Here is a 27,676-nt window from a genome sequence, read left to right on the forward strand (position 1 = left end):
GTTAGGACTTGAAGAAAATGAACATCTTCATGGATTTTTTCAATCCAAAGGGTTCAGAGCATTCAAAATCGCCAAGGCCAGGTGCATCGATCTCCCTAGGAACGACCACGAAGTCCCCGCCAATACCAGGAAGCCACAGAGGGCATTGAGTTGACGTGATGGTGAAATCCTTACTGTTTTGGGGAGAGATAGTGAACAAGGGATATGGTTTATACATGAAAAGTTCCCGCAAGCAAGTGAGTAGATATCAGTATGATGTGAACTGCTGACAAGTTAGTGGCGCTGAGCGCCCAGAGTCCTCAGACACAGTGTACTTGTATCAGCAAGCTATCATCAATATCGCCATGGTGAAAGATCCATTGTAGCAAGAAACCTTGCAAACAAGGGCATTTCACTCCGTGTTTGGATCTATCGTGTGAGTGCATTGCGTGCGCTTGGAATCGAAAGCTATTGCAATTGGTCAAATTCTGAGATTTGCCCCGGAGGAGTCAGGAACTGGCCTGCCACCAAGCGCTGCTACGGATTTTTTTGTTCCATGGCCTGATGGACAACTCTATGAGCCACCATCGATTGTATTGCCAGCCAGTATCCATGTCCCGTGTCTTTTCGCCATTGGAATCCCCAATAACAATGAGCACGGGATATGGTCCGGGAGCATACTTTTGGGGGAGAACCCTTCCATCCCCGGGCCCATGGCTATGGGCCATCGAGCGCAGCACTTGTCGACGCAGATCATCAGGAGTTGCATAGCCTGAGCACCGTTTCTTCGGCAACGTTATGGCTTATCACCAGAGGATCAAAAGGATTTGACTCGCTCATTAGTCGTTGAATTAAACCTCGACACGCCAATGAACGTGCATGCATATCGGTATACGCTGGATGCATGTGCCATGAAATCATGCAAAAAATGATTAGAACTGAAGCTTGAAGGATCGCCGCAGCTCCCTGCCAAAATGAGATTTCCCTTGTTCCACATGACTTGAAGTCTGTGGAGTAGTAGATCCGCCTGCCAAGGGATCCGAAATAGACAGCGCTCCGCTGATGGCTAGGATTAACTTGTAAGCTGTTGATACATTGTAGACGGAAAGAAAACGAATGGCAATGTGTACATGTAGTACAAGTGGCAATGTTGTTGATGTGATGATCACGATGCTGGCATCGTTGTCAATGAAAATGAATTACTTATATGAAGCCTTGTTATGCAACGTGCTCGACCAAATTCCCAGCTCGTGCAACCGTGACGCGCTTCGAGCTTTTCTATCTCTATCCACGACCTGTATAAGTGCTAGCTTGTAAAAGGTCTTTGTGGTTTCATTACGCGCTATCGAGCCAGGACGTCGTTTCAGCAGTCTTCTAGTAACCTTGGTAAACATCTCCACCGACTTAACTGCCTTTTGGCTAATCATATAAATAATAATACGAAGATGGGCTCTGCAAACGCACAGCGCAAGGGCGTTTGGGAGCCCTTACCGCTCATCGTCTATGGCTATGCCGTCCATCCACTATCACCCTCCAAACGCGATACCAGACTGTCAAGTCGTCGGCCCATGTCGACTATTACAGAGGGCTCCGCAGATGAGAGTGGTGTACACAGGGATGTGGTCTCCCTCGAAGTTGGCGATGAGGTCTATGCCTTCGAAAAGTATACCCCAAGAGGAAACCAAGCGGATGGCATATGGTACAGAGGGTGCGTTATACTGATAACGGAATTCTCGTATCGTCTGGAGTGCTTACTACTGTAATAACATACAGCTACGTAGTCTGCACTGCCCGCCTTCCACCAGTCACCTGGTCTACCTCCTCTGACCCAACTTCATCTTCATCCGCCAAACCAGTCAAAACCGAGGAACCGCAACAGGTTTTCATTGGCATATTTCCTGCATCCCATATCTTTGTCCGTGATGAGCTCTCAGACGCTGAAGGACGTCTGCCAGATCTTGTCACTTCCCTTACAGCCAGCATCTCGAACCACAACGGCTCAGTAACCAGTGCAGACTACCTTGCACAATGGAAGCGTGAGCGCGCAAACTCAGGCCCAGAACCTCCTCGCGATCACAGAGATAGAGACCGGGAAGTTAGAGAACTGACATATGACGATGAACGCAAATCATTCAAACTTGGGCCCCCGCCAGACCAAGCCAAGTCCACTCGTGCTGCGCTTGTCGTATATCCTGCGAGCATACACTCCGTTCCAGAATCCGAAAATATGAAGCCCCTTCCTCCACGTCCATCTTTAAAATCAGGTGATGATACAGCCTCTGGTGCGATGCAACCCATCATCGACGAGATTGCTAGCGCCCTTCGAGAATGGCATAGCATGATGTTCCAGTACCTCGCAAGGCGCGATTACAAGCTCTTCCATACAGTTCGCGAGCATATCGAAGCGCTCCACCTTGGACGAAGACAGTTACTTGCGCAAACATTGAGCGCAGAGGAGACAGTTAGTCTGAGGAGGGATTGCGTTGCGCGCCTGGTGAGCGGCAATGTGGTGCAGGATCTCGATATCATCGTTCGCCATCCGACATGGGGTGCACTAGTAACAGTGGATGTAGAGGGCGAGATCGACCCTCGCAGCTGGGTCAGCGCTGTGCGGATGTATGCCATGCAAACTTCTCTCGCATATATCAATGTACCCTTAGACAACTCATCCAAGCTTACCATCGGACCTTCCGAATTCTCCACGATACCCACACCCACTCTTGCACATTCTGCATTCCCTGATATATCCCGACACAAAACCATCTCCCGGCAGGTCGGTTCCCTGGGTCCACACCAATCTGAGAAGCCAACTGCAGCTAAATTTTACCACATTTTCCTTGACCTCCGCGCTTTTGTTGCAACCCCTTGTGCACCAGGCGAGACGGCCGAGCTTTTCTTTTCGGTTTACAAGCACTCTGAATTCCCGCGGTTCGTTACCGAAGAGTGCTGCATCGTACTCAATCACAACGGTGTGCTGTCACGTGACCCCAACGCCCGCATCCGCTCGCTCTTCACTGATATCGCGCAGTCGGATGCGCAAGACCCGCTATTCCTGGTCTGTCGTATCGTGCGGAACGGCGCGCTCAAGATGAATAACACTATGGGATCTGGTGCCCCTGGTGAAGGCGGGCGTAGGCCGTCTGAAGTATCGCTGTCTGATGTCCCATTGACACCCTCCCGTACGACTTTAATATCGGATGTCCCGATGAACTTTCGTCGGCCGTTTGGTTGCGCAGTGCTCGAGCTATCACAACTTACGAAGATGATGATCGATGGTACAGATGTGAGCCCGATGAAGGAGTACAGCATGCAGATCTTTGTGCCTACCAATGAAGCACTCTTCTCGATGTTACATCAGGACATCATCGCAAATAATTCGAAGGAGTTCGAGAAGCCGCCAAGGTGAGCATAACGATCGATTATCTGTTCCGTGTCCTGACGTTGCGACCAGGGCTGCGATGCTTGCTGTTTCTGTGAAGATATTCCATGGCGACTCATCCACCATTATCAGAGAGAACATGTCTCTTCTTCAAGGCATCCCGTTGACCCTCCGACTTGGATTCCCTGACGTGGTGTTTCCTGGAGATGTGCGCAACGAGCTCTACATCAAGTTATGGACAGGAGACTTCCCATCCTCCCCCAGCGGTTCCGCACGACTCAGCATGGTCAATTTCACGCGTCCTGGTCCAGTATCTCAAAACGCTCAAGTATCGATCGAAGTCAGAGATCAAGAAGGTCGCACCATTGAGAATGCCATATCTCTGGGTAGTGGCGAGCCCAGTGTAACTCAGTTCCATTCAATGGTCTTCATGCGTAACAATCAACCGACATTCGGCGAGCTCATAAAACTCCAGCTTCCACTTCGTGGGATTCCCAACTGGCACCTGTTCTTTACATTCCGGAATCGCTCTGGACGAGGGCTTAATGCGGATAAGCCGTTTGCGTTTGCATTTCAGCCACTCTTCCCCGGTCAAGGAGCATTTTTGGAAGATGGGAGCCATACTTTAGTACTGTATCGCGCAGATAAGCTCTCACAAATCACGCCGGACATGTATTTGGCGTCGTCACCATGGGTACTTCCCGGACAACGCCCTGAGCAAGTTCTCGTATCACCAGACTTACTGAGGCTGGCTTCGCCCATGAGAGACACCGTCATCATACGGTCATCTCTCTGTTCCACAAAGTTTACACAGAACCCTGTGCTCATGAGTTTACTCAACTGGGAGGAAATCAACGACAAGGAACTACTGCAGACCGTCCTCACCAAGTTTACCTTCGTGGGCGAAGGAGAAATCGTCAAATTCCTCAGGGACATCTTCGATTCGCTCTTCGGTATCATGGAGTCGCAGAACAACCAGGCCGGTGAGATGGACCATCTCGTCTTCAATGCCCTGGTAACTGTCCTCGGTATCGTGCAAGATCGTCGATTCAGCAATTTCCAGCCCGTCTTGGATGTTTACATTGAGCAGCATTTCAATTGCGCTGCAGCTTCTTCGCACATGATCCGCTCGATGGACCGTCTACTCCGTAATCCGACTGGCAATGACTCAGCCTCGCCTTTACGCGCAGCGCTCAAGGTTTGGCATTATATCTTCAAGTTCATCACGCGCGCACGAGAACTCAAGAAGAGCACTGAGCTGGGCATGGGTGACGGAGCAACTGCTGAGCACTTGGAGGCGATGTTCAAGAAAGAAATTCGTATTCATCTCACTGAAGTTAACAAGATGATGGCAACTACGTCACCAGCGTCTATCATCGGCGCACAGACCATTGCATTGCAGCACTTTACCTCCATCCTTCCAGAACTTGCCAAGATTATCCCCACCATCGAACTTGTGACGGTTGCTACGAACTTTGTCAATGCCATCTCGACTGGCAAGGGCAAAATTATCATATGGCGGTTGATCATGTACTTGCAGATCGTCAAAGGTTTCTTGTTCGATAACCCCAACTCGCGATCATTGCTCGTTCAAGCTGTCGTTATGTGGATCAAGCCTCACTTCGGCCGCTATGATGAGTTCACGCAGACCACCACAGCGGATTCCGATAGCGTGCGTGATGCAGCAAGGGTTAGCTGGTTGGAGTCTATCAGGCTTTGTGTGACGATTCTTGCGGTAATGCTAGACAAGTTACAACTGCAGTTGGTGTCGTCATCGGTTATGGCGAATCGCAATTTGTTCAGGCAGGAACAGGAAAACATCGAGTATATACTTATGCTCATGCCGAGGTACGTATTCTCTCTACTAGCATAGTTATGATACATTCATGATCTTGCAGGCTTCTCGACTCTTATCGCGAGTTCCAGAATCCGGCTAATCACCGTGCAGTGGAACGGACGCGCACACCAACCACAACGACCGCCGCAGTACCTATTACATTCCCGGAGTCTTATCCATTTTCTCTCATGGCTTTATTGCCCAATGCTCCCCGGAATGCTACCAGCACATCGCTGACGCACGAAGATAACTTGCTCTTCAATCCTGGCTTGGGCGAGACAGCCATAGTCCTCCTTTCCCTTGTACTCTCGGCTCCCACAAAGCACATCTACAATTTTTTGGAGTCTAGTTATGACATTGAAGGGAAGGAAAACTTCGCCAGTCTGCTGACGCAGTTTTTCAAGGTTGCAACATCTATACTAGAGAATGATGCCTTCCCAAGCAACTGGTTGAATGTGAACATCCTGACGCACAAGGTGTTGATCAAGATGATGGATCCTGTTGCCACGCTTCTAAAGCGGATTTTCATACCCGCACCGTCAGCATCGCATCAGTTCAAGACGGAACTGTGGAAGGACGCTTTCTTCATGTTGTTGAAGCTTTTATCATCAGAGCAGCTTGTAATTGAAGATTTCAGTCCACAGGCACGTATGATCGTATTCTGTATTATGTGTTCTCACGTTGGGATTCAGAAACGGCGTGCCGTATGGCGTCTGGGAGGCGATATTCGAGGTGAAGGTGCGGACATACTGCTTCGGTTATGGGAGGCCCTTGCCTGGCCAGAACCGACAGAATCCAGCTCTGTCTCTCAAGGGGTACGTATTTTCTAATACTGGATCTTATCTGGACGTCCAATGACTTGACGATATTCAGGGTTACCAAGCGGTACTGAGCTCGTTGATCGGATACATCGTAAACCTCTGTCTTAGTCACCACGACCAGCTGAGAAACAATGCGGTCGGGATCTTGTTCGGCATGATTATTTCAGAATACCATCAATACGGCCACTTTGACCAGATAGAGACGGAACTGGTCAGGAAGCTAGATTCCCTCTTCATGTCCCAGTCCAAGGGCGATGACATCTCTCGCGTATTCTTCATTGCACAATTACGACACCTATTTGAGTCGTCCGAGGTCGACGATCAACTTAGGGAGCGCGTCTCGGCTTTCCTTGACTCGGTAGATGCCTTCCTTAAGCTTCTGCTTAACGTTCGCAGACTGCCTGAGGGCGAAGAGTTTGCTGATGATCGTGTGATTGCCACTGTGAGTACCTTTTATATCCATTGAGCACCCGAACAAGATTCTCAAATACTTTCTCCTCCCAGCTGCGCCTGATGAACTTCATCCGTGACATTGGTAGGGAAGAAATGTACATCAAATACGTGCACCAGTTGGTCAACGTGAGTCATTGTGTTGTTAAGGATTGATCTGTACTGATATGTTTGAAGGCCCACCTACAATCACAAAATTACGTGGAAGCTGCGTTGACTCTAAAGCTCCATTCTGATTTGCATAATTGGGATCTTTACTCGTTTGTGGGACCCATGGAGGACCTTGGGCTGCCTCAACAATCTCATTTCCATCGGAAGGAGACCCTGTGCTTGTTGATTTTGGATTACTTGGGTGAGTCCATCGCACAGCTCCTATACTTTCCGATGGATCCTTAGTATTGTGTAGGCAAAGGCAAGGCATATGAGAGCGCAATCGAAATCTGTAAAGAGTTGGCAAAGCAGCACGCCGAGGTTACATTCAACTAGTATGTACCTGCAACGCCTCGCTATCTGTTGACTGATTCCAATCATCTTTGTAGTGCACGGCTGGCAGAAATTTTGCGTCATCAGGCTGCATTGTTCGAGCATATCATCACAGACCAACGTTACTACTCAGACTATTTCAGAGTGGTATTTTATGGAGACTTCCCTGACGCCTTGAGGAATAAACAATTCATCGTACGTCAGTCATAACCTGTATTTGATATATTTTACTGAAAATTTTGTATGCAGTACCGTGGATACGAATGGGAGAAATTTGGCACTTTCTGCGAGCGGCTGCTTAACAAACACCCGGGCGCTCAGTTACTAAAGAGCGACCCCACAGTAGATCAGCGATTTGGCAATGATCAGTACGTCCAGTGTACTGCTGTGACTCCCGAACCGGACCGGACCCTTCCAATTTTCACCAGTCCCGATGTCCCACTAGCTATTCGTAATTACTACGAACACAGGTTAGTTTCCTTCATTTCACTAAGCTGTGCGCAACTAATGATCCCGGATAGTGCCATCAATGTCTTCAGCTCCACTAAGCAAATAACAAAGTTTGATCGCGATGGCAATGAGGAGATCTGGCTGGAGAAGACGTCCTTTACTACCGAACAAGCTTTCCCCACTGTCCTTCGGAGATCGGACATTACAGAATGGGAAGTAGCCGAAATATCGCCTGTCGAAAATGCTCTCCATGAGGTCGAACAAAAGTCGAGGGAACTAGCTTCATTCCACCTGCGGTATGCCGCTCTTGCAAAAACTGCCCAGGTCTTCTCGACAAATGCTCTTTCTATGAGCCTCAATGGAGCTGTTGACCCGCCTGTGGATGGACTTCCGGCTTGTCGTGAAATATTCTTTGATCCTGCGTACTCTACCAAGCACCCTGATAGAGTCGAAATGATCCACCGTCTCAGAGCCGCAATAGATGACCAGGTGCGTTTGAGGATCACTGTCAAAAAGCTGCCCAATTTGTTTACCAGCGATATAGGTGCGGGTGACAGACAGCTGTCTGAAATTACATGGTCAGATCTGTCCACAAGAGATGTTAGGGTTCCATCAAACCTTGGAAGAGCTCTTCAGAAAAAACTTTGCCGAAGAAATCCAGCGTATAGCTGCAGAAAACGGTTTCCAGCATATCCCACAATCGTCTGCCGCCTCAGGTACGGGCTCACGATCAAAACTCGTTGTATGATAATCATTCCCATCAACGGTCGCTGTCGATCTCATCGGGACGACCGTCCTTTGGATTCCCTCTTTCAGTTGGTGGTTCATCCTTGAGCCCTCAACCAATTTCACCCCTGTCATCGCGTCCCCCACTCTCTTATCATTATGAAGGCAAGCGCACCCCGTTGCAGGTGCACGCTGCACACGTTGCTCGTCATGGCATCAACGGAGTCTTGACTAGCTGGCGAGATACTCCAAGTGATGCTAACACGGGTTCTCCACGGGACTCATTAATCACGGTTGGAAACACGGGCCCAGCACACTCTGGTGCCTCTGTGACGATGTCGACTATAGGCAGCAGTGCGAATTCTATCAAAGGCCGCTTGTCATCACGATTCGGTAGCCTTACGCGTAATCGTCGAGGTTGATACTAGTTTAGTTTACTTGTTGTATACTTAGTTTCTTAGTTTCAGTATTTCATTCCTGGATTATCTACTACATGTCGAACTTGTTTGATTCCTGCTGTCCTTCGTTTTCACTGACACCTAGTTCGCTGTTCGTATTGAATACAGTTACATGATTGATACCCCAATGGATTACATGCCAATACAGTACATTAGGAGAGGTGTAACGGTGATTACAATGGCCCATACGAATATCAAAGCATGGCTCTCCAAAAACGAAAAGAGTGATGATACAATAGAGGGTAAGAGAGAAATAAAGATAGGATAGAGCACATAAGTGATGACGCAAGGATAGAGTATAGCACGGATGAGTAGAATGAATGATCATGCGACTTGACTAGCCAAGGAAGCATTCATGCTGTGCTCTCGTAACGTCTGGAATTCGAACGAGTCATAGGTGTGCATGGCATACTGGGGGATGGAATACATATCGAAGGGTTCGTGGGAGGGAATAAAGTCAAAGGCAGGACGCTGCTGATGGTCGGCAGGTACACTTGAAGGGACGGTGACATTGTCCCGACTTTGCAAGTCCCAAGGCGAATTGGGGTGGTAAGCGCTGAGCGGTGACATAGGTGACGGCGCATTTGCAAGTGCCATCGAGGGATCTACGGGATAGTGCGAAGGATCCATGCTCGGGACGAAATAAGATTCTTGGCCTGGATAATACCTGGGAACTACGTCTGGGTTCACGTACACTGACTGGAGATGATCTTCCGGCATGTGGTAGAACAGGGAATCTTCAATGGGTGACTCTAGCTGAGGCGATTGGCGCAAACACGACGGTTGAGAAAACTGTGAGAAATGAGACTGGGACCCGTGCGATCCCTCCAAATGAACGCCATCGCCAAATGACGGACAGAACTCCAGTTTGGGCTGTATGTGGGTCCGCTGTGCGGGCGCCTGATAGGAAACTGACTGACTGCTTTCCTTTGTTGGAATAGGCCCAAAGTTGCTCAGGGACTGTAAGTCACTTAGTGAGTTCGCCTAGTCTGGAGTAGGAATGGAAGGGCACTGCTTACGTATTTAGATATAATCTTATCCAATGCTTGGGGAAGCAACTTCCAATCGAAGACCTTGAGATCTTTTTCGATCTTACGCGGTTTGGGATCTGGGAAATCCATAATGCGCTGGAATAAACCTTCAAAACCTGGACGTGACTTTGAGACAGTGGTAGGCCGTAGGCCTTCGAGGTTCCGTCTAATACGATTCTTTTCCTCAACGACGAACTCTGCGGCGACGAGCCTCTGGAGCAAATGAATGATGTCAACGGACGTAACGCAGCATGAGTCAGTCTCGTCACGATAGATGCATGAGATAACAATGTCCTTTGCATCATAGTCGCTTGGTGAGATGCGCTCCGCCGAAACAAGGAGTTTATTCCCGTCTCGGATACGTGAGAAGCGAACAAGGCGCCTGCCCGCTTGCATTTCCAAATCATCCCAGTTATAGCAGAAGCTGTCAAGCACGACCATGATGTCAAGGCTTGCAGTGGCACCGTCTTCGGAGATATCGATCGCTTGCCTCATGCGCCGAAGACCCTGCGTTTGTGGCTGAGGGCGCGCCAATGATTTTTGCGCCTGCGACTGGCCGGCTTCTGAATCTGAGGACGATGCTGGGGTTGAAGGACGGCTGTATGGCTTAGACCGTCTCCTTAACCTATCTGACGACTCCGGAAGTGAAGCAGCAACGGTAGGTGCAGTCCGTGTGAGGGCTGAACTATTTGACGAGAGACTAGGTGTGTGCTTTCGCATCATAGTGGGCGGATTTTTTTCACGCTCTGGTGGAACCTGTAGTCAGAATGCTGTCTCGGGATATTATGGCATTCATACCTGATTCGCAGTATGTGAATTCACCGAATGTGACAGAGTCTAGTACTGTCTTATCATCGGCCAAGGCCTGAATTGTCAAGGGTAGGTTTGGTGATGTAGTGGTATGCCGGGAGAACAGAGGAACGTTTGCCTCGAGTTGCCAATGCCCGTGGCCAGGTGGACCAAGCTCACGGACCTTAGTACCCACAGCGCGTCGACCGACAACGAGACGAATGTGGGAGCCGGCAGCGAGATCAGCGGTGCAATTGAAATTTACGACGACGGGAACGTTCTGCTCTCCTTCGGCGGGGGTATAACCTAAGACGTGCAAAATGCCAATGGAAGAGGAAGGAACGCTCGGGTATGAGCCGGGAGGCACTATAACGCTGTGACGTCCGACTGTCGGACTGTTGAGGACATGGGCCTCGCCACCGCTGGAAGCTTCTTGAGTGTCTTTAGACTGGATGCCGTATGCCGGCATGGACTGTGTAGTCATTCCTACTCGGATCAGTGACTTAAACTGTGGGCGTTGATGAGATAACCTCACCTAATTTATGCCGACAGACGGTCCTAATAATGGTAAGTGAAGTATTCTAAGTTTTAAAATGCTTCACAAGTGGCGAGTGAAGGAGGGAAGGAGAGAAGATCAGGATTTGGTGGGGCTGACAGAGTGGTGAGGAAGAGAGGGAGGGGGAAGTGGCTGACTTCAGTCAAAGTTGCGATGGCGAACAAAAAAAGGATTATTTGAGGGCAGACGTGATCGAATGTGGGGACAGAAAGAGTTACATATAAAAAGAGGCGAGATATATAGGAGGCGAGAACGTTGATGGTAAAATAAACTCGATACTATATTTAATATAAACTCGAAGCTATGATAAACGAGGAATAAAGGAGATGCACAAACTCGCTTGGCCGGTAAGCGTTCTATGGTATTTACAATGGACACACCAACCTGAATTTTTACAAGTGGCAATGGGATCGTTTAGTAGCCTCGTGCCCATTCCTGCCTTTTTCGTCCAAAACAAGAGCATACCGCATTCGGTTTTATTCCAAATAGAAATCGTGCCTTCGGTCTCTTTGGGTCTAGCCAACGCCGATCCCAAGATAGCCACTTGGCACCTTTGACAACGTCAACACTCAAAATTTATTTATTTAAATTTTTTGGTACAAAAACGTACCGCCAAGTTCAACAGCTCCAATCCAATTGATTGATGCTGGTAAACCTTTAATGGCATAAACTGTCCTCGCGGAGTTGTCTATAGATATCCACTCGGGATAATCTACCGATGAAAGCGCTCGAATGCCTTCCTTCAAGAACAATAGACTGCGGATATATCAAATAGAAAGTGGGGTCCAGCAGGACAATAGCTTAGCGACGGGCCAATGACTGACAGGGGGAAAACAGAAATCTACTATGAAGATGATCGACAATCAACCTGGTGCCTAGCGCGCTTACTAATTTTGTGTTACATATCGCGTTCACCCCATAGTGGTTAGATCTGTGCGGCGTTTCATTCGTGTGCAAGAAAATCATGTGTGCGATGTTTTTGGCAAGAAGCTCGTTTTCTTCTTTGACTTGACCATCTATCTCGATAAGTATGCAGACAGCGTACCGGGACCGGTGGGACAGTAGCCACGCCACATGTCACCTCATTCACAGCCTAGTCCATATGAAAGGCACACAAGTGAGGGAAAAGTAAGGGCGCGCTACTATATACAAGCTGCAATGACGACTCAGCAGTTTTTACTCCATCTGTGATAGTGCCGAGCCTATAGATGAACTCAAAAAAAATTCAATGTTAGTATCAAGTGTTATCAGATCGGCATGAACTTGGCTGCGGTGATAATTGAAGAAGATGCCACGAGCATACTCTTTGCAGGAATTCCGGACCGGGCATACCTACGCTATTCCAATAACACTATTCAATCAAAAGAGCACGTTGTGGCTCAATTGAATGCAGGGTCAAGCCTAAGCCCGTTAACTGCAGACTTTACGTATGCCAAGGCAATGGATCCTAGAGTGGTCACTGGTACCCAATCTCCCAAACCTGAATTATATTGAATCAGCCGTGCATACACGTGACATGGCGTGATTCCCAATGTCCATCAGAATAATCCGCCGTTTGACTTCTCGCGGGAGTAGCGTCTGGATTGATGATGACACCGTGATCGGGTTCATCTCCTTTGTTCGCATCGAGATCAATAGGTTGCTGAGCGCCCCTGGGAATCCAGAGCCGCCCAGCTGGAGGAACGTGACCTTCTGCCGAGAGTACCCGTTCGCAACTAGTACACCGATCAACAAAAAGTCCTTGATAAGATACCAAAAGATGCTGGATGAACAATCAGCACATCAGCAATAATAAGGGTCCAATGTCTTACAATGAGCGTCTGAAGAGGTACTTGTGGGTGAGACTGAACCATTTTCGCGATATGCTGGGATAGTACTTGGAACGCGAGATAATCGGATTGCATGTGAGGCAGCTTCTATTCAAAAGTGGCAAGTGCATTGTAGCCACAATCAGAAGACAGGTTTTAAAAAAGTTAACCTATGCGTACCATCTCTCTGGGACCAAAGACGGTTACACTCTCTACAAGAAGTGGATCTTCCAAGTAGGTGAACACAAGGGAGACGTAAGCCGTGAGTACATCTTCGATTGTGAATCGCAAGATTGCGGGACTAGTCAACTTTAGTCGCGGCGTGCTGTGATTCATTGATCGGTCAAGTGGTGGCGAGCGTGTCCTGGACCATAGGCATAGTTTACATTTCGGCTGAAACGCTTCACTGGTCCCTGGGCTAGGATGTAACTTTATGTCACCCCGATTAAATTCTCGAATATATTCTACTAGTCCTTCGGCGCGCAAGCACGGAAGTTCGTCATCAATTGGTGGGAATAATGAAGAAGTTCGCGGTGGCGGCGGTATGTAAGGCTGAGGTGAGCCAACTGGTGAAAGTGCTCGCCTAAAGATCCGGAAAGATGGAAAAATAAATATATGACGTACGGTCGCGACAGATGAATTTATTGCTTACTTCCGTTTGCGACTTTCTCTCTGGAACAAGCCAAGGTCGCTTTTATCTGCATCTTCGCTCTCGCGGGCCACCTTTAACGCTTCTTGTATTTTTTCAGAGCGCAGGGTGTCGGCTATACTTTTTAGGGCGCGGAAGTCCTGTGTTGGAGTAGTGTGAAATGGAGCCGCAAAGTCGTGGTCGGCTGGGTCAAATGAAGAAGCAAACTCGGGTTCATGAGATAGTGAAGATCCAGATGGATGCCTCAGTAGGAACGAAGGTATATGTCGGACAGACTGAAGACGAATGTGGAAGTCCGTAAGGGTTTGGATACGATCATGGGTGCTAGGTCCAACTGGAAGGTTCGAGGCAGTTTGAGCCACTTTTGTTGCAGTGGGCGTTGCATCCACCCCCACCTCCAACTCCGACTCCAAGTCTCCTGACATAGCTGAATAGAAAGCAGAGCTAACTTGCACTGCCAGTGGTGTTACTCATAATAGGAACTTCGACGAGTGGTTTGTGGCTGTGTCAGCATGTCGTACATGCTGTATTATTTATCAGATTCCATCTATCAACTCGCTAATGACTATCGTATTGCAGTGGACTGTAGACAGATATCGCGGTGGACACCTCAAACCCTTCGTAAATCGCTCTGGTCCAACCGGGTCGTACCGCATGCATCAGAATCATCCCGGTATCCAGTTTCATTCAAGATGCTACCCCGATGCTCGCCAAACCACACCAACCTGCCTTTGATCGGCCTACGAGAAAGCAAGCGAAATACGAGTCCTGCCAGTGACGTCGCGCGAAAAACCGATGACAGTCCTCAAGGCTGTCCAACAACGCACTAATAGTATTCGCTTCTGACTCGGAACTCTCCAACTCTACTTTTAGCTTCTCATCATAAAGCCCGTCCATCTGGACTATCTGCACGAGAACGTCAGATGATAAGACGATCACGGATAACCACGGCGTTCTAGGTCTTGTACGCCAACACTCACCTCGGCGTCTGCCCATACAATAAGCCCTAATTTGTTCAAGATCTCCTTCTCGTAATTTCTTTGATAATTTCCTTCCCCTAGCCATACACCGATGTCCGCAAATTCATCGCTTTCGCTGCTTTGTCCTGTAACAAAGCTTCCGTAGTAGTGAGATTCTGCGGTCTGCTGTGCCGCTCGAACGAGTTTTTCGAGGTAGAAAGTGACGTCTTGTGGGACAACTTTCGTGTCACTGGGAGCAATCGATGATGATTGTGACAAGAAAATAGGGGGATTGTGGTGGATGGGCTCTAATTGCGCTCTGCTGCGGAGAAAAAGAATCTGCAGTGTCCTCACGGTAGCTGGTTGCGATTGTAGGTTAAGTTGTTCAGCGATGGCGTCCGCATCTCTTTCAAGGATGTGTGAATCAAGCTTGACGGTGGTCATATTGGCTATGACTGGAGCGTCGATGACTAAGTTAAATGTGGAGTCAAGACAGTCGAAATCATCCTTATATAGTCTACAATTAACTGCCAGTGAATATTTTATACAACTCTGGCAGTTTTGCTACATGGCAACAAGGTGTGCCCTAGCTCACCAGGAGTACTTAGGACGAGCGCCTTGTTGCTCAATGCAGGGGACATTTTGCAGGATTTTATTCGACGCAGGGAAGTATTTCCAAGCTATCAATCAATTCAACACAATACAACAGTTGAGAGTGGGGCTGTCGAGGCTCCAAGTGAGAATACTACGAGAAGATCAAGACACAGATGACAGAGAGCAAGTATGTGTGACCACCAATTTGAGTTCCCAGGTCGCATTCTCGTAGTCAAGACAACTGAGAACTTGTTCCCAGGTATAGTGGGGTCGATAACATATTACGACATCATATCTTTTTTGCACCGTAATTTCCAGGAAGGAAAAAGGGAGGACATTGGAGCGGGGCGTCCCATTAAACCTAGGCAGGTCCGGGCGCCGTAGCAGGTGTCCTGGCGCGGTGGCAGGAGTCATGGCTCATAGTCGGTAGTCCTCGCAGCTGTCCTCGATAGATAGAGCTGTAGCCTCCCGCTATAGAGGTCTGGCCTTGGGTTCCCCTTGCAGTCCGTTCCCGTTACAACAAACTCAACGTCATTAAAGTAGACCGCCGTAGTATGCATCAATTCTGCTGGGCTCATAAAGCCTTGGGTTGACGCTGATACTAAGAAAAAGAGACAGAAGCCAATTGCGATGTTCTGAAGAATCAGTCTGCAGTAAACCGCTCCCTGAATCTCCAGACAGGGTCCTAAATCAGTCATCCCGTGAGCTGTCGTGATAAAGATAGTAATTAATCAAAAAGGCAGTCTTGGAGAGAAATGAAAGACCTCAGTTAACGTCGTTACTTCGCTTTCCTACATGATAGCTTGGCATTCATACTAGGAATAACAAAGCAAATGAGCATCGCTCACGTTGATGTTGATGCAGGTTACAGCGTTAGTAATGGTCCTTCCGTTGACCTGTACTTTGAAAAAGCAGGTCGCGAGGATGCTGTACGGGCCCAAGATGAGAAGCTATAGGTAAGTTGACAATCGAGCAGGGAAATGTAGGACGCCATTCACCTTTCTTTCTGATTGTACAGACCCTAAAGATTTGAAGGAGTCAGAAGCGGGAGTCCTTAACTCCACACTATCATGATAGGGCAGAAATTCTTGTAGAGGTTTTTCATGCTGCTATCGAAAGCAAGTAAAAGCGTCGCCTCTCTACCGAGGTCATAGCTGCGAGACGGTCAGATAAAAAGATGCGGAAGCACAATAGAGCCAAGACACTCACGTCTGAAAGTTCAAGTTTCTGATGAAGGTTTCTGACACTGCTTGAGATTGAGTAGCTTCAAGTTCTGCAGTCGCCGCAGTCTTTCATGTCTCGGATGGCGGCATGGATCGTAGTACCTGTTTCCTTGGCTTACATTGTCAGCTCACCCCTGACTCTAGGCCTTTCCTCAGCACATTCGTGCCTTCGTAGTACGTACCTGCCGCTGGAGACATATGGGATGCAATACGCCTCAACTTGTTCCCTCCACTGTGATTTAGCTAGCTTTGTCTTGGTGGGACCAGGTGGGTCTCTCCTGCACCTCCGCTAGAAAATTGAGGTTCGATCTTCATTGCAATCGAAGCTTAAAGTTGCGCGCACTGCCAGCCCGAAGGGCATCTTACCTGCTTCCTTGACTTGTTACAGATTCTTCATGCCTGTGCTAGCTGTACCTTCGTGCATCGGGGGGTTGTAACCGGTGCTTCTGTGTGCCTGGCAGCTGGCACCCTCCGTCAGGCCTCCGAGTCCTGAACCCGGTACTCCGGTTCCCTGGCCCTCCGAGTCTACCGAATGCACATGAGCGCCCTCGCCCACATTTTATATTCCATGTCGATCGTTGCCCGCGTCCGCCTGAAGTAATGCATTACGGTACGGATCAAGTTAGTTGGCAACCCGCACCCGCAAGTGTGCATTTTCGTGTGAAATCTGTCCTCAATGAAAAATTAATACCTTCTGTCACAAAATAGTGTGATGGTCACACAAATTAACTCAATTCATAACTGCTATGACATGAGACAGCTAAAGTTGTGTCCATCATGTACAGCATCGCAAACCAAGCAGGTCCGGCCCAGGGTAGCGTGCCGATATAGGCGCAGTGTGCGGTAAAAAGCTCTCACCAAGCACTATCTAAACACACTCGTCCACATCCAACATTTCTACAATGACCTACGTCAAAAACTTGTCTTTTCAGACGTGAGCGTCTTTGCGCCATCATCCTGTATTATTTTTCACCCGACCGTTTCACAGGAAAGATCTCGGCAAGAAATCGACGCTTCTGTTGACTTTTGATAGCAGCGTCAAAGGCCTTTACCAGACATGCTTTCCTACCGTATGTTGGTAAGCACCCGTACTTTGACCTGCGTTGACTTTGAACCTTGCAACATTTCAGGCTCACCACGTTCGGACAGACAGGTGGGTGTTGTCCTTCCTGCCCAATTGTCCAATCACCTATGACTCCTCCTAGGCTCGTACAGGATACATGTAACCTATTCGAGCCAGTAAGTCTATCGATAAATATGTATATGAACTGTACTCACTCAACGTATAGACTTGCTTTTTCCAGACCACAACTCAAAAATGGGAACATCATTGACGCTGAAACCTGCGTGGAGCTCAACGTGAGATTCTTATCCGCTCTGCACATACTCAATCAAACGTCATCATGCAGGATGGCGAAAAAACCACACTGACTCGAGATGGTAGTGTCTTCCAGTTTTCTGTAAGTCTGATGCTTGTTTATCTCTGTTCCGACTGCTCACAAATAACTCGTAGAATCCCGTGAAGGGAGTCCCTGGATACCTAGAAGCTCTGAACGATTCTGGATCCATTCAAGACATCGCACTTGGTTTGTGGCCACCATGTTTCTTTTTTTGGCCTCAGCATAATGTCTAGCTGCAGGCTTCAAGAACCCGAGAGACTTGATGCCTACACCAGTTGTATACTTCAAGGAAGTCGAGTGTGTCATATTTCGTTTGTTTATAACCAGCGAACTCAGTGAAAGCACAGAGACGCCAGTAAAATCGTGGCTGAGTTCACTCCAATCCTGCGGGCCTACGTCACTGCAGATTATCAACACACCACGATCTTGCAAGAAGCCATCGAAATCCCTGCGATCTGGGAGCAAAATATCGCTTCGCTTTCTGAGTCTACGACATGGAATCTCACACGGGACACAGCCACCGGACGTTACAATCTCACTCAGGCGGATGAAGGCACGTTAAATTCGAGCATTAAGCCCACTGTTGTTGGAGGTCTGTGTCTCAGGTTTCTCCCTGTTCGTACCATCCTTATTTGAAGTCCCAATAGCATGATTCGAATTCTCTCTAGTCGGTTGTTCATTTTATCACGTCCCTCCTTAAATTACTGAATGTCGGCTCCCGAGAGCCTGTTGCACGGGTATGAATTCAATAATTTACATGTATTAGTATTTCATCATGTTTGGATTCGCGTGGCGTAAGTACATCCGCATAGTCTAAGTATCAACGTATGTCGAGCTCAGAGCTGTTATCTATCTTTGCGTCCTCCATCGTCCCTGTTCCACCGGGTCACGCGCACGGCCCATGATGCATGCACATGGGTGGTCGGTTGCTGTTTCGCTTTGTGAGCGCTAATTACATAACTATTTCAGCTCCCTTGCTCGTGCATCGGGCTGCGCACTGGCAACAATCTCTCAGTCTTTCGTAACCAGACCCGATAGAAGTGTCGTTACTGCTATAAATGCAATCACTCACGAAGTCGATAATTGGTGTGGACCTCGGGCCTGGTTCATACGTATAACCCCCGGATCATCATCCGTTGTCGGCGCTCCAAGTTTGTACGCTCTAGACCGATATCACCCCGAGGCACATCCAAGGCACAATCGTTCGTGGTGTCTAGGGAGCATTAAGTCCAGTCTCAATCAATGCTAAGAGCTCGCTAGACAACGTTTCTCATCTGGAGCACGAAAAAGGCGGCCACTATATAGGTGTCTATCATTTGTTTCCTATGATGCCATCTTCTGTGCGGGCGTTCACGGTGATGTGGTTATTTTCATGCGGTGACTACGTGGCAGCTGAATTCAAAAAAGTCGTGGCATTTGAAGAAGCGTGAACTTTTCGGCAGGAGACGATCCTGCCCCCATCATTGTCTATGGAGCCTATCCGAGTTCCTCGTCATCAGTCACTCTGTCAGGCTTATTAAATAGCGCCGCAATTGCGCTAAACAACCCCGTTCATTAGAGTTTGCGTATGTCTTGCGTCTAGGACAGGTTGCCATAGCATCCCTGCTCTGTTCTCTCCATTTCATCGTCGATGACCGGAGGATTATTCGTTGGACAGGACAAAAAAATGCCTTCTCCCATTGCTTTGAATCCGCCTACCCCTTCTCCGTCCATCTTCAAGGAGACAAAATCACTTGACAAATTGCCATTAATGTCGAGGGCAATCTCGTACCTTTCTGCTGTTCAACAAGCGGACACCCGCGCTCGGAGTCACAGCAATTCATCTACATCATCATCATCTCCTACACGATCCACCCCTTCCTCTGTCACAGCTTCATTCGACGACACCATGCTCGACGACGAGGATGATACGAACAACTGTCTCGTGAACCCGCTCACACCCCCCACTTCCGAAGTCTTCGCCACCGTTCACACAGAATTTGGTCACTGCACAAATGAGACCTATCGTTGCGTCTCCAAGCATGACTACACGAAACCTTTCCAGGAGCACCCAATCGAGGAGCCTCCGTATTACATTCTCCTCACCACCTACATAAGCTACCTCATGGTCATCTGTTTTGGTCATGCGCGCGACTTCTTTGGAAAGCGTTTTTTCAAATCTTATTTCACCCACCTTATGCCCCATAACGTAAGTGCCATCTTAATTCCCACATTTATATAATTCATTTAATACCATTGTGCAGGGATATGCACCGTTGAATTCGGATTTTGATTCCTTCTACACCCGCCGGCTCCAGCGTCGCGTGGACGATTGTTGCTCCCAACCTATTGCAGGTGTCCCTGGTCGCACCGTTCTAATCCTCGACCGTTATTCCACTGATTTCAACCTTCATCAAATCTACACCGGTACCAAGACACGCGCTTTGAACATCTCATCGTATAACTACCTCGGCTTCTCCCAGGCCCGAGGAGGCTGCTCAGACGCAGTCGGAGAAAGTATCCATCGTTATGGCATCTCCACCTGCGGCACGCGTCTTGAGAGTGGGAGCAGTGAGCTCCATATGCATGCTGAAGCCCTCGTTGCACGTTTTCTGGGGACGGAAGACGCGTTGGTCAGTTCTGTAGGTTTTGCCACCAACTCCACCTTCATCCCTGCATTGGTGGGAAAGAAGTCCTTGATCATTTCCGACGAACTGAACCACACTAGTATTCGCATCGGTGCGCGCCAGAGTGGTGCGCAGATCCGGATGTTCAAGCACAATGATATGTCAAGCCTTGAGTCCGTTCTGCGTGAGGCGATCAGCCAGGGCCAGCCCAAGACGCATCGTCCTTGGAAGAAAATCTTGGTTATCGTGGAGGGGTTGTACTCTATGGAGGGCACACTCGTGGACCTGCTTAGGGTTGTTGAGCTGAAGCGGAAGTACAAGGTCCGTATTGCAGTTGCTGTTTGGGGTTATGACGTTGATGTTTTATTTTAGTTCTACCTTTTCATCGATGAGGCACATTCAGTCGGTGCGGTCGGTCCCCATGGACGTGGTGTGACGGACTACTTTAACATCCATCCTGGCTCAATTGATGTCTTGATGGGCACGTTCACCAAGTCCTTTGGTGCTGCAGGCGGATACATCGCAGGGTCGAAAACCCTCATAGATAATCTCCGGCTACACGGTCACTCATGTCCGTATGCAGAAGCAATGGCGCCCCCGGTGCTTGCACAAATTATCGCGTCGATCGCGAGCATCATGGGCGTTGCTCCAGCACCACAGCCGTCCAAATCTCAAAATTCTCTCAACCTTACTAGCTCAGCTATTGCTCTGAAGGACAGTCCAAATGAGCTCCAACGAATGGCACCTGCAAGCATGCTGCCGGCATGGATAAACCTTCTCCCATCTCTCGCAGACGGATCCGAAGCTCGGATGCGTATCCGCCGTCTTGCGTTCAACTGCCGTTATCTGCACGCGGGCCTCAAGAAGCTCGGTTTCATCATTCCTGGTCATCCATTCAGCCCAATTGTTCCTCTGCTCATCTTTAACCCGGGCAAATGTATGATGTTCGCACGTCTGATGCGCTCACGGAGAATACCGATTGTTGTCGTTGTCGTAGGGTACCCTGCCACACCGTTGGAGAAGGGTCGTGCACGGTTCTGTGCTAGTGCATCACATACAAAGGAGGACATTGATATGGTGCTACGTGCGTGCGATGAGGTGGGTGAAATTCTAGACCTGAAACATGGTTCGGGCGAGCGGTGGGGGATTGATGAGGTTTGCGAGCGCGCAGTGGAACTTGTTCACTCTGCAGTGTGAACATTGGGATCTTTTTTTGTATATTATGGGGTTTGGATATAGCCTATTGCGTTGAGTCTATTAATATTGGCTTGCGGTGTCTGCTTGGGCGTGACATTTTACAGCTCATGTAGGGAGGAGGGAGTGGGACAGCCATGAACAATTAATTAATCACCGCTGGACATCTATTGTAGACCAATCGTAGACCATGATGAACTTCGTTCAACTCTTTAGGATTGTTCGGTGTGACTGGATGGTGTGACCTTGTGACTTTAATGAGTAACACCGAGTTTTGCATATCAAAGTACTTAAAAGTTGTACAACCATCCTCCACAAACTTGCCAGGGTTGTTTCTCATTGTATGCTTCGCTTTACCGGAAAAAATGTTGCGGTGAACAGGTTTGTGCACTTTAAATTGCTTAGCGGCATACTGACATGATGTTCGCTTCCAGCATCATCCAACCACGGCAACTACACTTGCTACTTTCGGGCCAACGTCTTGCTTCTAGTAGATTACAACTGTCTCACTATGCAAGAGCTGGACGGAAAGTTTCAGCACGGTCTGCCTCTACTTCCACTTCTTCTTCCAATGACAAGTCTAGTCATGCCTCAAATTTACCACCTTCCGCCGTACCACCTCGCAAGCATCGGGTGGAGCTCAAGCCTGGCCCATTGAAAACACCTTCACCATCGAGCACGACACCAAGGCCTCACTCAGTATTCCCAAAGCAAACACAACCCTCATTTCCAGCATTTCGTCGTTCTCCGATATCAAGTACACCAGATTCTGTTCCGTCTGCCATCGAACTAGCGAAGCAAGACATAGCAGATGCAGCTGCTAAGGGAGTCCTTCGACCAGTTCCACATGATGCTGGTGCCATTAAGCGCTTCACTCATCAAGCTTTCGAACTCCTTGTCTGTGTTTAACCTCATCGGCGCGTTTGCTCTCCTAATTTTTTTTTTGGCCCCGCCAGAAATTCTATTTCCGAGGGTTGAAGGCCATAAACACGCACCGTAATCAGGCAGCAGCAATTCGTTCGCGCATAGCTTCAGGCGGTGCAGCGCTCTCCAGAGCGGAGTCGCGTTTCATCAGAACATTCCACCAGGATGCACTGAAGTACACATCTGTCCATCTATTTTGATTTTTCTTACACTCCCACCTCTAGGCTCATTCCGTTTGTTATTGTTGTCGTAGTTATGGAGGAGCTCATTCCTTTTATTGCCCTTTACGTCCCTCGAATGTTGCCATCTACGTGCGTCCTTCCAGGTCAGCGAGATCGCATCAATGCGAAGGCACGCGACAATCAACAACTGGTCCTCGCAGGGAACTGGCAATTATTCGATGTTTTGCGGAAAGAAAGCGAAAGCTCTGGCTTCATTCCGACTCTTGGTCTGAAAAATCCAGAGGCACTATGCGGGTGCGTAGTTTTGAAATCTATTTTCAAACCTGTGTAAGAGTTTTTGTAGAGTCATTGGTGTCCCCGCTTGGGGGCCACTTCAACTGGTTCAGTGGCGTCTACATCGCCACCTTCAGAACATTGCGTCCGACGATAAATTGCTCAAACAAGAGGCATATGGACGTGATCTCACCCTTCCAGAGTTGAAGGAAGCATTGCAAGAGCGTGGAATGTAGGTATCCCATTTTATAAATGACTTGGCTCTGATATGTGTGTTTCTCGATAGGTCTATGTTCAGCGAAACAAATTCCGCAGATGAGCTGAGGGCCCAGCTCAAGTGGTGGATAGACATGACAGGGATCATGCCCGAGGGCGCGGATGATATCAGTAGGCGCTTGTTCGTGCTCAGTGTTATTGGATCGCACAAGTAAATGCTGTCGGGGTGCCCTGCTATCTATCCTCTTGTGGCACAGTGTGGGGCAGGCAGACTTTCTTAGAACTAGAAGTCAATCATAATATCTCAACTCCACTCGTTGTATTCGCTGCGTTGTCCCTATCAATAGAAATCTAATACCTAGTGATATGTGCACATGAAAATATGTGAGGCTAAAACTGCTGAGATACAATATCATACCAATGACAACCGAAACCCACATTGTCAACCCTCAAGTCAATAGCTAGGGTCCTAAGCTGTTCACGGGAGTCAATCATGTCCAGAGGGCGTTTAAAATTGCGGTAAAGAAGGCGTTTGGCCGAACATGATGACCCACTGAATAACACCTTCACCGAATCAGGGAGCCATTCGTCGACAGTAGCCTCCCAGCCTGGGCCAAGAGCAACAAAGGCTAACTCTCGCAAAGACGGCAGAGACAACAAATCAAAGATGCGAGCTAGGGGTGTTACATCCCCGAACTGAAGCGCATCCTCTGATAGATAGATACTCAGTATCTCCAAGGCCTGATGCTTGAGGGTCATCGCATCAGGGGGAGGATGAACTATCTCCAAGTTTTCGTTGTGAAAGAAAAGCTTGACTTTCAGCTCAACTAGTGCTGGGAAGTCGAGGAGGATTTTCATGAAGTCGATTTCTGCCCCTGGCCTATCGAGTGTAAGGTGTGTAATTTGAGGGAACGTGGCACGTGGAATAAGTTTGATGAGCGCCTCCTTTCCACAGAGAGCAACGTGCGTAATGTTTGACGTGCCAAGGGTAAGAGGATGTCCGGAGTTGACAAGGAACGACGTCGGCATGACGGATATTAAGATGTGTGTTACAGCGTAGGAACCGCTGGCAATAAATGCATCAATGTAGCCGCGGCTGGCCTGTATATGAAGATCACGAAATTGCGCCGAGTGTGATGCAAGCAGGCGGAAAAGCCCTGACTGTGTTGGATCGTACTGGCGAAACCAATCCCACTTCTGAAGGCACATCACGCTGACAGCCAACGGACGGTTACGGGCTGCTGCAAGCCAGCGTGTCACCATTGCCGTGTAAAAGTCTGCAGTCCAGACGCCCCAGTCATGAACATCAATAGAAGACCACAGTTCTGGCGTTGCCAGTGCAATGTTCCTCCAGCGGCGACAAATTTGGCAAAGTAAAAGCGGGGCGGACATTATGTGGGGAACGACATATCGATCGTTGGGGAGGCAGGATTTGAATATTTGCTGTAAAATTTCTGTAGGAAGGAACCTCGCAGGACTGATGCGAGCTTTGTTTTCGAGGATGCGAGTTTCTACAGCGCGCCGCTTCTCTTGCTGAATAGCCACGCGTATGTATATCGCCTCGATCTCAGCCTGTAGGCTGTCAACCACGGAATCTATGTTCAATAACTCTTCTGCATCTCTCTGCAAAGCAATCCGAGCTTCGTAGATCTCCATCTCTAAGAGAGAGTTTGGAAAGTTCATCGTACAAAGGACAGTGTCCAATTGTTTGGTGCTGACGACAGCGACAGAATCCATCGCTCTGCAGTGAACCAAAGATGTTTCAGTTAAAGGTGACATGTCTGGAATAACTTGGTCAGATTCAGAACTCGTAGGTCAAGCTATCATTCAAATGCTCACTCTTTTGCGGGACAATGGTTGAACAAAAGGGTACCTCTGTCTCGTAGACAGCCGTTCGAAGAGGAACACGAGGCTCAAACATCGAGGTGAGGCCGGCCCATATGCAAATACCCGCTGAACGTGTTCTATTACAAGCTAACCGAGATCAAGACAGACTCGGACTCGGCGAACTCGTAGACTGACTACTCGGGTGCCCACCGAAGAGATGCAGGCATTTATAGGGTACGGCGTCTTGAATCTCGGCTCTACGCCAAGCAGCTTCAGTAGCCCGCAGAATTCGGCTAAAGCATGTGCCAAGGGGAAGAAGGAAGATTCGTGAACTTCGTAAACAGGTTGATCCTGACTTGGTGGCACCAGTGACTAACTACAAATGCCTAATTAGGTGCCCCTGTCTCGAAAGAATTTTCGTTTACCTTGGCAATTATGTAAATTGACTTATCTACCAATTGTTAAGTGATTTGAAGCGCTTATATTATCGTACAGCACGCAGTAAGGATTACTTCACGACTGTTCCAAGGTATCACGATCCGCTGTCAGCGGCATAAAGAGCCTTGTAATTCATACCTGATGCAATGCGTCCAAGCTAGTTGGGTATTCACTGAACTTGAAAGCAGAACTATCTACTTTACTCTTCAGGTCAGCCCAGTTGAGAGTGTGCTTTATTCACGAGCCACAGCCGATGCTACGGTCTCCCCTAGTCAACCTAGCAGATCATTCGAAAGAAGGTAACCGTTTACGTGTAGGAGGGCAAGCGCTCGGTGTCAATTGTGTCCACCGCATGCTGCTTACTTATTTTACCACGTGCCCACCCTAGCTCAAGCGCTCATTGGTCAACTATATGTCCCGTAATAAGCCGTCGAGTTTCAAGAGGAAACGAAGAGAAAGTTGGTGAAATATAGTGTACAAAGTCTGCCTTTGTAATAAAACAACGACCGAAAGTCACCGCTTGTATAGAGATGTGACATGCAGGTTGCGTTCCGGAATCTGGGTAACTCTGACAATACTTTCAGTCGAAGAATGGCACCATATGCCTGATAATGTAAAACCATTAGTGATGTGAAGTATGTACTACGAAACTTATGATCATCTTATGAAACAAATAGAATTGCTTTACTTCTTAAAGCCCGAACCCCTACCACTGATGCATCTTTCGATGAGTATGAATGTAGGTGCGCATCTCGACAACTGCATATTGTCTTCCCCGCAAAGGTGTCCGTCAGCGATATCCCTTGTTCCCGCATCTGACATGGAGTCGAATGGGGTAGAAACTTCAGTCGACTCGACCTCGAAGTCGGAGGGACTCGTTGGACATGCATCAGAATCATCAAAAGGTCTAATGTCATCAGGGTCCACCTCGATCGTCTGAGTCAACCTTGGGTCATTAATGTCACCCTGGATGTTACGAAATTTTGCGTGATGAAGGACTATGCGTCCAGCCTGAGAAAATGAATGAGGAGGGGAATGACCGCTTAAATCTTGCACTCAACAGCAAACCAAAGGAAGGAAAACAGTACGCTAATGAAATTCAGCGAGGAAAGAAACCTGTAGTACATGCAAGACTTACTAAAAGATGATGTTTCCACTCATCTGTGTGTTGATGACGCGCGTGTTGCAGAGAAACATAAAGATGAAGATCACTGCAGTGATGAGCATATATGAATAAACAAGTATACTAAACCTACTCATTATCGCAATGGTCGTGCAGCTGCCGTCACGGACCGCAAGCTTGAGCCAAGCACGGGGAGCTTCCGACAGGCCGGATGAGCTTCCGAAGAATCTCCATAACATCGTGGAAAGGATAACCATGAACGTTACAATGATTGAGACGCTGGTTCTTAACTCGGCGATCAGATATATAAGAGGTGCAAAAGTCCTCACCCGACATAGATCCTACTGTGGTGAGGCGAGATGATGACACAAGTGGGGGTATAGCTAATACCAGTTATAACTGATCGAACACTGGCTGCATTGGCGGCAAGCTGTGCGCCACCAAAGACGGTCAAGAGTGCACAGATAGATTTACCTTTTCTATACATCTTGTACACTGCAATCAGGGCGGTTAAGCAGTCACCCAGAGTAAGACCGAAAACCACATACCCCGCAGCATGAGTAATGACTCTACTGAAAGCAGCAGACACTGGGTCATCAAGGTCTGGTACAAATACCATGCTCTGCAAGTGGACGGACTATTGGGAGCCCCCGAGACCATCCTAAATGCAAACCAGATGTTGAAGCTAGCGACAGGGGTGAGCACGCGACTTTGAGTTGCCGAATTGCTCACCTTTGGCCAGCCACACCAGCATACCTGGTCACCACGTAAATCTTAGCTTCCGTGGTCTTCAAAAATCGCCTGTTCACCAGAAAAATGCTCATCAACGTCGGTCTCAAACCGCAAAAAAAGTACTCACGGCCAGACTAGCCGGATTTCATCGGTAAAAGACCAAATATACTCGATAACCATGAGCGTGGATAAAGTCGCTGATGAGTCTAAATCAAACTGAAAGAGTGTTCAGATAGCGATTGGAACGCACTTGTTATTATAACAATGTTGCGTGCAACCGGATCGATGATGGAAGGGGTCAACATCACTGGCAACGTCAGTATAAAGGAGGGACTAAAATTGAAAGAGAAAAAATGGCAAAAGTCCGAGACTGCCTCACTGTGAACTTTGAAGTTGGATGTACAGTCAGAGGAAATATTCAGCAATTATCGGTGGAAATATATATGTGTTCGTGAGCAGACCCGAGCCGGACAAACCTAGGGTCGACGTCCAAGCCCTGACCCTGTCGGAGGACTAGTGGAATGCCATAAGTACTAGTGCGAGCGCTAGACTTATCATATCCATTAATC

The 27,676-nt window shown here is 48.3% G+C and overlaps 10 protein-coding genes across 10 annotated transcripts; 4 read left to right on the forward strand and 6 right to left on the reverse strand.

Moving 5' to 3' along the window:
• Window positions 1–1,191: 1,191 nt before the first annotated feature.
• F5147DRAFT_680494 (uncharacterized protein) lies at window positions 1,192–8,735 on the forward strand. The gene is made up of 14 exons (XM_041436310.1): window positions 1,192–1,687; window positions 1,753–3,381; window positions 3,431–5,206; window positions 5,257–5,839; window positions 5,888–6,010; window positions 6,069–6,458; window positions 6,521–6,595; window positions 6,644–6,818; window positions 6,873–6,951; window positions 7,006–7,144; window positions 7,199–7,419; window positions 7,471–7,888; window positions 7,944–8,115; window positions 8,216–8,735. Exons 1-14 carry the CDS (start codon window positions 1,425–1,427, stop codon window positions 8,545–8,547), a joined length of 6,375 nt encoding a protein of 2,124 aa, XP_041296195.1. The 5' UTR covers window positions 1,192–1,424; the 3' UTR covers window positions 8,548–8,735.
• Window positions 8,736–11,159, reverse strand: F5147DRAFT_631136 (uncharacterized protein). Its single transcript, XM_041432792.1, has 4 exons — window positions 10,939–11,159; window positions 10,413–10,889; window positions 9,603–10,360; window positions 8,736–9,543 (listed from the first exon to the last, which is right to left on the reverse strand). Exons 2-4 carry the CDS (start codon window positions 10,885–10,887, stop codon window positions 8,908–8,910), a joined length of 1,869 nt encoding a protein of 622 aa, XP_041296196.1. The 5' UTR covers window positions 10,888–10,889; window positions 10,939–11,159; the 3' UTR covers window positions 8,736–8,907.
• A 1,036-nt stretch (window positions 11,160–12,195) lies between these two features.
• On the reverse strand, window positions 12,196–13,913 carry F5147DRAFT_680501 (uncharacterized protein). Its single transcript, XM_041436311.1, has 4 exons — window positions 13,420–13,913; window positions 12,948–13,350; window positions 12,771–12,875; window positions 12,196–12,721 (listed from the first exon to the last, which is right to left on the reverse strand). Exons 1-4 carry the CDS (start codon window positions 13,839–13,841, stop codon window positions 12,455–12,457), a joined length of 1,197 nt encoding a protein of 398 aa, XP_041296197.1. The 5' UTR covers window positions 13,842–13,913; the 3' UTR covers window positions 12,196–12,454.
• Window positions 13,914–13,916: 3 nt separating this feature from the next.
• On the reverse strand, window positions 13,917–14,852 carry F5147DRAFT_607850 (uncharacterized protein). The gene is made up of 2 exons (XM_041432367.1): window positions 14,397–14,852; window positions 13,917–14,322 (listed from the first exon to the last, which is right to left on the reverse strand). The coding sequence occupies exons 1-2, from the start codon at window positions 14,817–14,819 to the stop codon at window positions 14,104–14,106; spliced, it is 642 nt and encodes a 213-aa protein (XP_041296198.1). The 5' UTR covers window positions 14,820–14,852; the 3' UTR covers window positions 13,917–14,103.
• Window positions 14,853–15,543: 691 nt separating this feature from the next.
• On the reverse strand, window positions 15,544–16,553 carry F5147DRAFT_650300 (uncharacterized protein; the record flags this gene model as incomplete). The annotated part of the gene is made up of 5 exons (XM_041433437.1): window positions 15,544–15,570; window positions 15,818–15,919; window positions 16,036–16,123; window positions 16,375–16,481; window positions 16,536–16,553. 5 exons carry the CDS (start codon window positions 16,551–16,553, stop codon window positions 15,544–15,546), a joined length of 342 nt encoding a protein of 113 aa, XP_041296199.1.
• A 356-nt stretch (window positions 16,554–16,909) lies between these two features.
• F5147DRAFT_37273 (uncharacterized protein) lies at window positions 16,910–18,458 on the forward strand. Its single transcript, XM_041429440.1, has 10 exons — window positions 16,910–17,126; window positions 17,181–17,270; window positions 17,323–17,345; window positions 17,398–17,431; window positions 17,482–17,551; window positions 17,602–17,652; window positions 17,706–17,778; window positions 17,832–17,889; window positions 17,940–18,184; window positions 18,240–18,458. Exons 1-10 carry the CDS (start codon window positions 17,095–17,097, stop codon window positions 18,242–18,244), a joined length of 681 nt encoding a protein of 226 aa, XP_041296200.1. The 5' UTR covers window positions 16,910–17,094; the 3' UTR covers window positions 18,245–18,458.
• An 800-nt stretch (window positions 18,459–19,258) lies between these two features.
• F5147DRAFT_650302 (pyridoxal phosphate-dependent transferase) lies at window positions 19,259–21,395 on the forward strand (the record flags this gene model as incomplete). Its single annotated transcript, XM_041433438.1, has 3 exons — window positions 19,259–19,780; window positions 19,836–20,519; window positions 20,571–21,395. 3 exons carry the CDS (start codon window positions 19,259–19,261, stop codon window positions 21,393–21,395), a joined length of 2,031 nt encoding a protein of 676 aa, XP_041296201.1.
• A 253-nt stretch (window positions 21,396–21,648) lies between these two features.
• On the forward strand, window positions 21,649–23,363 carry F5147DRAFT_680527 (uncharacterized protein). The gene is made up of 6 exons (XM_041436312.1): window positions 21,649–21,773; window positions 21,827–22,289; window positions 22,349–22,491; window positions 22,541–22,792; window positions 22,842–23,003; window positions 23,058–23,363. Exons 1-6 carry the CDS (start codon window positions 21,736–21,738, stop codon window positions 23,200–23,202), a joined length of 1,203 nt encoding a protein of 400 aa, XP_041296202.1. The 5' UTR covers window positions 21,649–21,735; the 3' UTR covers window positions 23,203–23,363.
• F5147DRAFT_680530 (uncharacterized protein) lies at window positions 23,364–25,270 on the reverse strand. The gene is made up of 3 exons (XM_041436313.1): window positions 25,010–25,270; window positions 24,827–24,961; window positions 23,364–24,768 (listed from the first exon to the last, which is right to left on the reverse strand). Exons 2-3 carry the CDS (start codon window positions 24,906–24,908, stop codon window positions 23,378–23,380), a joined length of 1,473 nt encoding a protein of 490 aa, XP_041296203.1. The 5' UTR covers window positions 24,909–24,961; window positions 25,010–25,270; the 3' UTR covers window positions 23,364–23,377.
• A 442-nt stretch (window positions 25,271–25,712) lies between these two features.
• On the reverse strand, window positions 25,713–27,664 carry F5147DRAFT_834866 (uncharacterized protein). The gene is made up of 9 exons (XM_041443938.1): window positions 27,358–27,664; window positions 27,235–27,304; window positions 27,108–27,176; window positions 26,924–27,060; window positions 26,705–26,870; window positions 26,509–26,654; window positions 26,391–26,463; window positions 26,314–26,341; window positions 25,713–26,263 (listed from the first exon to the last, which is right to left on the reverse strand). The coding sequence occupies exons 1-9, from the start codon at window positions 27,410–27,412 to the stop codon at window positions 25,937–25,939; spliced, it is 1,071 nt and encodes a 356-aa protein (XP_041296204.1). The 5' UTR covers window positions 27,413–27,664; the 3' UTR covers window positions 25,713–25,936.
• Window positions 27,665–27,676: the final 12 nt, after the last annotated feature.

This window comes from Suillus discolor (assembly GCF_016758755.1).
Source record: "Suillus discolor strain FC423 chromosome Unknown F5147scaffold_11, whole genome shotgun sequence".
Lineage (NCBI taxonomy): Eukaryota > Fungi > Basidiomycota > Agaricomycetes > Boletales > Suillaceae > Suillus > Suillus discolor.